Below are 11746 nucleotides of genomic sequence, written 5' to 3' on the forward strand. Positions count from 1 at the left end.
AAAAAAAAAAAAAAAAAAAAAAAAAAAAACGCCTGCGACCGTTGGAAGGGGAGGTCTGCCAGGGGGAACCTTTCTGCTCACAGGGTCAAAAGGCTCGTTTTATGATGCAACAAATATTTTCAGTTGGGGAGAGTTCTGGACTGCAGGCAGACCAGYGCAGCATCTGAACTCTTCTGCTCCAAAGCCACATTTGCGGTGATGAAAAACAGTCTGCAGTTAAGCATCGCCTTGCTGAAAAATCTGACCAGTTGGGAGCATATGTTGTTCTAAAACCTGTATATTTTTTGCATTGACGGTGTCTTTTCAGATGTGTAAGCTGCACATGACAGAGGCACCAGTGCATCCCCATACCATCAGAGAGGCAGGCTTTTGAACTGTGGGCTGATAGACTGAATAGTCCCTGTTCTCCTTAGTCTGGCAGATGTGGCGTCCAACCACAGAACAGTCGAAGTTCTTACTGCGCTATAGCTATTTTACCTAAATAACTGATACCGTTTCTTAGCATTTACAGCCTTTTATCTCACATGTCCCAACTTTTTAAAAATGTTTGACGTTTGCTCTGTTGTGAATAAAATATGGGTTTATCAGATGTGCAAATCATTGCTTCGATTTTTCATTTTACACAACTTCAATGGAACTGGGTTTGTAAATATTTTGCAACAACAACAACAACAAAAAGTGTGACCACAGCGTTCTACAAGGAAATCTCACTAAATTCCAGACAATTTGCCTCATTCATGCAGGCGAGGGCACATGACGCGCCCGCTGCAGAAAGATTAGACCGATCAGCTGAGCGCATCTCAATACCACATTGTTCCTCGCAGGCCCTGCTGCTGCTGCCGCTGCGTGGTTTTCCTCCAGCTCTACCAGCAGCTTATCGCTGGCGCACAGAAGCAAATCTCTGCCCACTTAAGGCCTGCCAAAACTTCCATCACTCACAGCCCACTTCCTACAATAAACTGTTCACAAGCCAGTGCACCRCCGAACAAACAAAACGCCACAGACTTCACGTTTCCAAGACTTTGTGTTATTGTCTGAAACGTCTCTGTAAGAACAAAACGTCTCACGGGTCAGGAGAAATAAACACAACGAGTGGCAGTTAGGAAAATCCGCTTTAGATTTGAGATTACAGCGCAAAGTGGCTGCCTTTGTGCGCAGGTGACATCTGTATTTGAGCGGCCACACAGCACGCTGCTGTGTGAACGTTTCAGGAAGGGCGTGTGGTTGCCTCATTGTCTCTGCTCCATGCCCAGAACAAACATCACACACTGTTCGGACACATCAAAGGTCGTTTAGGAGCAAATTATTAACACAATTAAAACAAGATGACATCACTTTATATGAATTTATGGCAAATCAAAGCAGGAGGACTTGGCTTCCTTCGGGCATCTGGAAAAAGTATTAAAGTTGCTTTCTGTAAACCGATAGCAAAAAATAAACACATCCCAGCAAATCTATATCCCTACAGAGYCATTGTGTGCTCGGAATGTTGCACAGAAAGCACCTCGAAGAGCCGCATCAGCAGCAACTCGCCTTTGAGAGAGGCTGGAGCAAAGAAGACGGCCTCKCCGCCTTTTTTAAAAACCGCTGTAATGGAGATTAAAAGCTTCCGAGATATGCTCGCCWGGCGCTCGYGTCAACAGGCCCGGGCTCGCAGCAWAGAAGGGCCCTCTGTAAACAAAAACCATTTACACATTGCACCTGCCGGCAGCGAGCAAACACATGTTCATGTTTGACCAGCTCTGCGTCGCCTTAGGAAATCAGCGGTGCAGGAAACAGATTTTTTTTTCGATTTGCAGGGTAAACGTTGTCTGTTTCATTCGACTAGACTCTCTTTTATRTTGTCCTGATACATCAGTACCTGCTTTGTCACTCATAAAATTTCATTAAATGCATAATTATTGTCTGAAAAAGGTGTCTCACCTATAGGGCTGCAACGATTAATCGATTAATCGACGACTAATCGATTATTAAAATAATTGATGACTACTTTAATAATCGATTAATCGTTTTCTTTTTATTTTTTGTTCTTTACTTTGTTTTTCTCTCCAAACTGCTTTGACACTTTCCACTGCCACATCTGCCTTTCTGTCCTTGACACACATGCACAGTAGTGGTAACTGGGGTAGGCCGTGGACGTCACAAGACATTATACAGACAGGCTCTGGTATCATGGCTACCCAGCAACGGAGCTCAAAGTGTGGGATCATTTTAAGAAAATGAAAGAGAAACTTGTGCAATTTCTGCAGAGCAGAACTTACCTTCCACAGCAATTATTTTTAGTTAGCATTTAGCTAAAATCTAACGATGGTTATACAATAGCAGCTGCATTCTGATGTGATAAGCTGTATGTTTTATATTCAATTAACGTATGATCTGATTAGTCGACTAATCGAAAAAAATAATCGGTGATTAATCGATTGTAAAAATAATCATTTGTGGCAGCCCTACTCACCTATGTAGAGGGAGGAGTCTTTCTTCTTCACATGATCATCAATATAGGAAACCCCCAGGGGTTGCACTGGAGTGGCGCCAATTCCCAGAAGCACCTGKGCTCCGATCAGCAGCAGGTACATCATGTTGGTGTTGGTCTTAAGGGCACACAAGGCGTCCTCCGGCTGAGGGTCACTACTGTTGGAGCAAACGTCCCGACCCATGTCAGTCCTCCCGCTTTTCACAATCTCGTACTGGTTTGTCAAAAACTCAGGCAAAGCGGAGAGAAGAGCACCGAGGGCCATGACGATGCCCCCGCAGCCGATCAGCCTGGGTCGGTGCGCCTTGGCCCCGAAGTAGCTGACGAACAGGATCAGCGCCAAGTTGCCTATCTCGAAGCTGCTGGCGATCACGCCGACGTCGGCGCTCTGCAGGTTGAACCGCCGCTCCAGCGTGGTCAGCACACTCACCTGGAAACAACACGGAGAAGAAATCAAAACAGGGTTGAGCACTTAAACATAAACTCTAAATGCGTCTTCTGTTGCTTATCTGCAGTTGGGTTGCAGAAGAAACAGGTCCAGGAGAGAAAACCAGACCTGTTTCTCTCCAGTGACACTTTAGAAATCTTGTTCTTTCGGGTCAAGATCCATAGTTAAACATTGTTAAAGGTTAGAACATAGACCAGTAAATCTTTGCCTTTCGACCCAGCTATTTCCTCACCACAACTGACAGAAACAACGGCCTCATTACTGAGGACAAGACTACAATTTGTTGATCCACCTCCTGTTCCATCCTACAATTACTCTTGAAAAAAATACCCAGCTACTTAAATTCCTCCACTTAAGGCAAAGACCCCATGGCCTAAACTTTACCCAACTTAAATTAAACAACAGACAAAACTGTGTTTTTCCATTACTGCACTGTTCTAAATTACGAGATGTTCAGATGTTCCATAGTGGGGCTCCTCCCTGCCAACAGACCTCTGTTTCTGATTACTGAGGCAAAGCAGCACGTATTCCAGGGATCATCATAAGTTTCTGTTTTGTCAGCCGTCTGTCACCCGAGTTTAGAGCCAAACAGAAACTTCTAGCCAAAGGGTGAATGGATCAGCTGGTTTGCAACGATGGTAATAAAGTGATTCCAGGGTTGAAGGCAGGGTGAATGACAAATGGTGAAACAATGCACTTTCTCTGGTAATTTGAGGTGTTGTGTTTGGTGAACATGATAACAGGAAACTTATGGTCTGGCTGGTCAGATCAGACTATGCTACGATGGTGTTCATGTGAAAAAAAAAAAGTTATTTTTGGTGAATGGAAATTTATTTATTTATCGTTATTTAATGAGGAAAATCTCACTGAGATCACAGATCTCTTTTGCAAGGGCAGCCTGGGTCTGAAGACAACCTATTGTACATATTTTTGTGTTGTGAACGAAATAAGAGTACCCGAAGCACGAAGAGAACAAGCAAACTCTGCACAGAAAGACCCCAGGTCCTAACTGGGGATCGAACCCAGGACCTTCTTGCTGTGAGGCATCAGTGCTAACCACTGAGCCGTCGTGCTGCAAAATGACCAATTGGGGCTTTTTATAAACTATTTATTGTATAGACACTTTCCACCATGTTTTAGTTGTTTCCCTGCTCTTTAAATTCTACGGAAACCTGTTTATGACTCCATCCATCCGTTCATAGAGGCAACAGTTTTACCAATGGAGCCACCTCACTGTTTATCGCTCATTTATTCAAATCAAGTTTGCTGAAGCAGAGAAACATCAAAAAGACCTTTGGTATAGACCCTAAAACTATCGTGTACACACAATAATTACTGTATACAACCCATGGGGAATCCCCTTGTTTTATTCTCACATAAAGCGGGATTTATTTTTTCAAAGTGCTAGAGGGGACAGCACTGATGGTAGGTCTTCTGCAGTCCTGCTCTTAGATTACATGTTGCTGCTTCACAACCTGAGGGTTTCTCTGAACTCAGGGTAGAGATGTAAACAAGTTGTCGCTCTTCCTCTCGTTTTGTGGAGTCATCTGCATCAGAGGGTACAACTGCACGCACAGTAATATTTGATTTAACCCGTGTAAAACGCCAATCCTCGTTTCATTAGACACGCACAGAACTCGACTGCACATTTGTGTCTTAGTGTTTTTTTTCCACAGAGCATCTTGTGACTCTCAGTTTAGGTCTGAAATGAGTCAGTAAACAGCTGGCATGGTCTGTCTTCTGCTTAAAACCTCCTGAAGAGGAACTCAAAGTTATGTGAAAACATAAAAAGTTAAATGTGCATTGACACGGCTTTAAGTAGTGTCTTTAATTGTGGCGTGCCGCACTGTAAAGTTGTCTGAACTCACTAACGGAGACAAGAAGTCTCAGACAAACCATGTATTTAGAGTTGCAGGAGGACTTTAGGTCGTCCGTTAAGGACAAGGCGTGATGAAGAACAAACATGTTCATCATTATTAAAAAAATACAATGCACAGTCTATTCCCTTTGTCAAATGTGTTTAAAATGAACTTTTGTCTATTTCTTTCAGGAGTCCGAGGTGACAGCAGGTCATTCCCGCAGACAACAGATCAGACAGCTGAGAGGATGATTGTTGGGAGTTCACTGAATTTCAGGTATAAGTTAAGAACTTCAGACTGAGTTCTGTTCTGTCGTTTGGGCGTCTGCTTCCTCACAAACACACTGGGTGGATATTACTGACAGACTACCGGCTTCACCCAGCAGGCGTCTGATCGCACGTCTCATCGTCCCGCTTAGAAGAAAAATCACAATCCCATCAAATCCTTTGCTCTAACGGAAGAACTGAGCCTGACTGAAAGCTTTCCAGGAAAAGGAGCCTCTGAATAAGAAGTTCAACACATTTAGCTCTTTCGCTCTGCCTTAAAGAGGCAACTTTCCACAAAAAGTCGAATCCAAATAAATGAGCGTGTGGAAAACAGAACGAGCACACAGTCAGTGGTCACAGCTGCTTTTAGACCACGTTACGACTCGGAGCAGTGGAAATGTTTAATCTGTTGCATAGCAACAAACTATAAYGCCGAGGGGTGGCATTTACACAAAAAAGTAGGGCGTTTTATTTGGAAAAACATGAAACATTGGGACTTTTTTAAGGACAGGTTAGCATGAAGAGAACGTGAAGTTTAGCACTGACAATAGACACTAAAACTGGGCTTTTTAAGGACTGAACAGCTGTTTATAATTAAAGTTTTGACCATTTAAGATAATTTCCACTTACATAAAGTGAAAAAGTTAAAACAGCTTATTCTCAACTTGCACCATTTAAAAATATCATATATAAGCATGATTTGATTAGATTAAACCTCAAGCTATAAACTAAATATAAGAATTGACAAACCAAACCACTTTTTAAACACTCACTGATTTGTTGTGGTGGCTACTCTTCACACAAAAAGGCTTAAGGCCAACAGCTACAAGAAATTTCCCGGGTGTAACTTGTTTGATTGATGTCTTCATTTACTCTATTCTTAAACACCAAACCCGTTTGGGAACTCGGCATAAAAAAAATCTATTAAAAAAAAGCCTAAAATAAAACTGGACAAATAGACAAACTCAATAGCTAAACTGCGGAATATAGGAATTAAACCCAACTTAAACATGAAAGATTGTTTGGCTTCGCTTGTTGTATTATTTAAATCAGCACATGATGTAAAGCATTGAAAATTAGATTTTTTTAAATAAAAAAATCGATGACTATGAAAGATTTTAATTGCGTTTTAAACCCTAGCAGCTGAGGAGTGTGAGAAGATGATGAAGATGAGTGTGTGAGAAGAGGCAGGGTTATGTAAGCACTGAGACAGCAGAGAGAATTGGTCAACACCGAGGAAACATGAGATGATGTAAAGCTTTTTTTTAAAATAAATTTTACCTTTAAATCAGTGAAATGAGGCAGTTCCAGTGAATTTAATGCAGAAGAACAGCTACATAGTGATCAACTTTTTGTGCTGTTTTGGATAGATTATCCTAATTTATGCAGTACAAAGTGTACAACAATTASGTACTAGTTTCTATGCGCAACAATAACAAACATAGCTATGATGTCATACCTGTTGGATGACATTTTGTTTATATTTGTCATAAGGCAAAGTCTTGCTTGTAGGTTATTTTGAAATCATCACGTAGGGTCAGAATTAGCAGAGATGTTTGCAGTTCTTTCAGCAGATTGTGGACTGTAGCTGAGCGTAGGTAATTTAGAGTCTAAAGCTGGGTTTTCATTGTAAGTTGTTGTAACTTGTCTGTTTCTAATGTTGTTGTAGCGGAGCGCTGCATTGCTAATGCATAGGTCCTAGTTTATATCTACTTATCCTGTTGTCACAACGCTGCTGGCTCTAAATAAACAAAGAGCTTATAGCTGGTGGTGGACAAGTATAAGTACAAGTAGGGGACTATAATATACTAGGGGAAACCCTGAAACAAGTAAAAATTAGTTGAAGCTAACGGTAACGGCTAATGGTTAACCACTAAGAGGACTGTCACTCAGTTGGCGTCAAACGTCTTTGTCTCCTTCAAGCTGAAGACTGAACCCCAATTTACACTACATGTGTTCCGTCTCCACTCCGGTCCGACCGCTGCGCACGGCTGCGGTGAGCTGATGGCGATCCGTTAAAATTAGATTTGATACTATTTTTGAAGGATGCTGGAGCTGCGCCAGAGTCCATTTTTAAAGATTAAGTGGCACCAACAGGAAAAGGAACGAGCACAACATCTGTATTTTCAAAATAAGACACTACTTGGTGGAATAATTTGTCAGAATAATGTCAAAATTGCAGCTATTTTAATAAATATGTGGATATATTTCTACACAAATGCTGTCAGAATGTATCGTTCTGTTTGGGAAGCAGATGGAAACGTAGCATGAAGCATATGTGTACACACACGATACGCGTGGATTTTATTTTGAAATCAGAAGTTTCAGAAAGACGACAGCGAGATGGTTTCAACATAGATGTCAAAAGCCTTTATATCAATGTTTTCAGCTGTGTTTGGAGTTCGTCTAACACAGAATTAATTATTTTTTGCTGTTATCACTGAATTTATCGCGCGATCTCCTTCCCGCACACTCTGTCGGTCAGGAGCGGACCGGAGGCTGTATAAATTCAGACACAAACGAGCACCTGCGACCTGCGCACTGCAGCGGAGACGCGTGTAGTGTAAATTGGGGGTGAGACTGACACAAACCTGCTGATGTTAGCTTGTTAGTTAGCTGTTAGCAGAAAGTTGACAAACCTTATTGCTCATATGTGACCCATCACATTGAAACGAGGATTAAGTCCAAAAGTGGACTGTGGAAAAATAGGCAGATATAGTGTTTTGATTTAAACATGTGCAAAAAATTGCATTTTGTCAAAATATAATGAATAAATGCCTTATCAATGTATTACTTGAAAGAACTGTCTGAAATATAACACTAAAAATACATTTTTGAAGCATTTTTTGAGCAGTAGCAACAACAAAAAAACTGACTTTGAGGAAAAATGCCTTAAAATTTATGACCAACCATGAATCCAACCGGGAAATCTTAAGATACAAATACTATTTGAGATTTACTCTTTGTATTAACAAACAATGACTCAATAACTTTACATAAAATTAGGATTCAGACGAAACAGTAATGTATTATCGTAACCCATCCATCCATCCATTTTCTTCCGCCTATCCGGGGTCGGGTCGCGGGGGCAGCAGCTTCAGAAGGGAGGCCCAGCCCTCCCTCTCCCCAGCCACNAGCAGATGGAAACGTAGCATGAAGCATATGTGTACACACACGATACGCGTGGATTTTATTTTGAAATCAGAAGTTTCAGAAAGACGACAGCGAGACAGTTTCAACATAGATATCAAAAGCCTTTATATCAATGTTTTCAGCTGTGTTTGGAGTTCGTCTTTCACAGAATTAATTATTTTTTGCTGTTATCACTGAATTTATCACGCGATCTCCTTCCCGCACACTCTGTCGGTCAGGAGCGGAGCGGAGGCTGTATAAATTCAGACACAAACGAACACCTGCGACCTGCGCACTGCAGCGGAGATGCGTGCAGTGTAAATTGGGGGTGAGACTGACACAAACCTGCTGATGTTAGCTTGTTAGTTAGCTGTTAGCGGAAAGTTGACAAACCTTATTGCTCATATGTGACCCATCACATTGAAACGAGGATTAAGTCCAAAAGTGGACTGTGGAAAAATAGGCAGATATAGGGTTTTGATTTAAACGTGCAAAAATTGCATTTTGTCAAAATATAATAAATGCCTTATCAATGTATTACTTGAATGAACTGTCTGAAATATAATACTAAAAATACATTTTTGAAGCATTTTTTGAGCAGTAGCAACAACAAAAAAACTGACTTTGAGGAAAAATGCCTTAAAATTTATAAAACCATGAATCCAACTGGGAAATCTTAAGATACAAATGCTATGAGATTTACTCTTTATATTAACATCAAAAATTACTCAATAAATTTACATAAAATTAGGATTCAGGCCAAACAGTAATGTATTATCGTAACCAACAAGACAAATTAACTCATATCTCTGGATAAGCTGATGATATCAGGATGATCCAGGTATSAAAATGTAGCTTTTAAAGCCATGAATCTGAAAATGTAGTTAGGTCATTTTGTCCAAATTTGACTTAATCCTCATTTCAATATGATGWGTCACATATTAGGACTGACCAGTGACTGTTGCAGATAAGCAGTGTGAACCTGAATTTGAAGAGGGAGTCTAGAAAATGCATCGTTAGCTCCCTTTCATGCAAAGGTAAAGACGAGATTTTGGCAGAAGTTMGCATCAAAGAACCGCAGCGCGAAATTCAAGTCCTCTGACAGTAGTTATCATATTAAAAAAACTAGTYGGGAGATCAAATTTTATTGTCTCAGATGTTGATTCTTTATCACATTAGCTGATTTGAACTCATTCATCTCCACCGCCAAGACAAAATCATCAAATTAGGTGAGTGAATTTAGAAAAGTGGAAAACAAACGGGAACAGTTTTTATCTGTGTTTCCGTTGGTCCACCTTTCAGTTTCAGCTAAGCTGTTAAATCAGGACACATTGCTAATTGTCTTGTACAGTAAGCAGCTCACAGGAGGAAAAGGGGGGCCGTGATGATTGACTTCCCCCCTCCTTCCTCAACCAACAAACACTCTTAATGTAAGTACGGTCATCCAATCAGGGAAAAGCGTTTAAGTCAGCTTTTCAGAGCCGACRCCGAGCCAGGTACCCAATGTTCTGTCTGTCTGCGCAAAGGAAAACTTCATGGAAATCAGCTCGTGGCTCACAGTGGAGCACGCCACCAACCCACGTGTTTGTCTAACAAAACGCCATCTTCAACACCAGGTGTGTGCTTTATTCAGTTTAAAAAAGTGTCCAGAACATATCGTTAAAAAAAAAAACCGGCTTCCAGACCAGGTTTGTTTGGGTTTTTTTGTATCAGAGTGGCACCACCGTGCTCTACAGCTGCTTGGGAGTTGCAGCGAGCCCAGCAGGTCCACTTCAAGAAAAAAAAAAGATAAGATGTTCCACTCCAAATATGGCTGAGGCATTTAGGGTTCAGTCTATTAATTGGGAGCGAGCTTGTGGGGAGGGAGGGAGAATAAACACTGCTAATGTCGAGACAAAATGTTCACAGCGGTCGCCTCCAGGATGCAGAGCTCATCTGAGATGCTTTGATGAATAACGTGGAGCACACTTCGGGGGAGTTTTGTTTAAAAAAATTATATTAGGAATCTCTGTGCTGTCATGTGTTTTGACATTTTCATCRCAGTGGCTAAATAAAACATAAACTTTACTAGTGGGGGGTGACCTTTTAAAAACATTCAGATGTCTGTCATCAGTGTAACTAAAAGTRAAAGGATGTGCACATCTGGAAAACTAGGACAGAGGAAGGGGAGGAGTTTGGAGGTCTTGACCTTGATTGACATGGTAGGTCAATAGATCATATTATAGTTGTTTTGTGTGAGCAGGAAACAGAGGTTTATCTGTATAAACAAACCCACGTTTTTAAATTAGACAGAAGTGGACACTTTTTTTTTTTACTTTACCTGATGCTTTTTTGCCAATTCTGGCAGAGAAAACACTGGATGAGGAGAAACGTCACCAATAACAAACTCAAAAAGCAGATTTATAGGCTGAAAGATATTTATGAAAACTCTAATCTATGATCTTAAAGGAAAGTTTAACACAAATCAATTTAGATCAAATACATCAAATCTGTTTAACAGCATAAACTGACCTGTTGAATTTGTTCATAATAACCYCAGGGTTTATCCTGAATGACCTGTGACCCTGCCACTTCATGCATTTGTAACCATTTTGGATTAAATTACTGCTAACCTAAGCTTTAATGTGGTTAAATAGACATAAACTAATTAACATTTACTTGCAAACAAACTCGAATCTATGAACTTTTAAAGAGATGAAGTCAGGTTTCTCTGTCACAGCAGGACTTTTAATAAAAACCTCCTAAAAGCTTGAGGCCAGACCCGGTTAGCAGTCAGTCTAGTTGGACCGGACTGCAGCTGGAAGTCCTGGAGGAAGTCCTGGATGTGCTGGACTCACCAGATAGGCTCCCACGGTGCCCTGCGCCAACATCAGGGCGCATTCCGATATCAAGAAGATCTTGATGTTGGAGAAGCATGTAGGAGCCTTGCGGAGGCCGTCTCTTTCCAGCATGTCCCCGCCGCTCCGGTCCGAGTCCCGGTGCTTCTTCACCTGCATCCTCGGTGACCCTCCTCCTCCTCCTCCTCCTCCGCTGCGTTAAGCCCGACAAACACACCGGCGGGCGGCCAGGTTCTCACACAGTGTTTCGTTTTCCCCGTCCGGAAGGCTTACATCCGCTGCGTCTCCTCAAAAAAACAAAACAAAAAAAAAAACAAACAAATGTGTGCCCGAACCAAGCTAGGAAGCCCACATCCAAACTCCGCGGGGCTCCGCTGTCGCTCGTTTAAACATTGCTGCTCCCTCGACGGAGACGACGACGCGCCGGAACATGTGAACCACGAGCCGGAGGGCTGGCCGAGGAGGAAGGCACGACGAGTGAACCGCCGGCGCCCGAGTTTCTGTCACAGCGCATGTTTCCGCCGCTTTCAGCAGCAGCAGATCGGGCTGCTCCGCGAACTCGGGCCGCTCCGGACTGTCGTGGTCCCTCAGCCCGCGCCGACTGCTCCGAGTCGGTGTGTGTGTGTCTCTCTCTGGGATCCCACCTCCCACAGCAGCTGTCCTCCTCTCTGCAGCTTCACACAGCCGCCTGAGAGGCGCTGTGCAGCATCTCTGACTCAATAAGTCCTGCC

General features: G+C 42.1%; 1 protein-coding gene across 1 annotated transcript in view; it reads right to left on the bottom strand.

The window, feature by feature from the left end:
- The window catches only part of slco3a1a (solute carrier organic anion transporter family member 3A1a), a 40202-nt gene extending 28456 nt beyond the window's left edge, over positions 1-11746 (bottom strand). Inside the window, exons 1-2 of the mRNA XM_014003538.1 lie at positions 11016-11746; positions 2456-2903 (exon numbers count right to left, since the gene is read on the bottom strand). Coding sequence (XP_013858992.1) covers positions 2456-2903; positions 11016-11174 — 607 coding nt within the window. The 5' untranslated portion in view covers positions 11175-11746. The remainder of the gene's footprint in view (positions 1-2455; positions 2904-11015) is intronic.

The sequence above is a fragment of the Austrofundulus limnaeus genome, unplaced genomic scaffold, assembly GCF_001266775.1.
Source record: "Austrofundulus limnaeus strain Quisiro unplaced genomic scaffold, Austrofundulus_limnaeus-1.0 Scaffold19, whole genome shotgun sequence".
NCBI classification, from domain to species: Eukaryota; Metazoa; Chordata; class Actinopteri; order Cyprinodontiformes; family Rivulidae; genus Austrofundulus; species Austrofundulus limnaeus.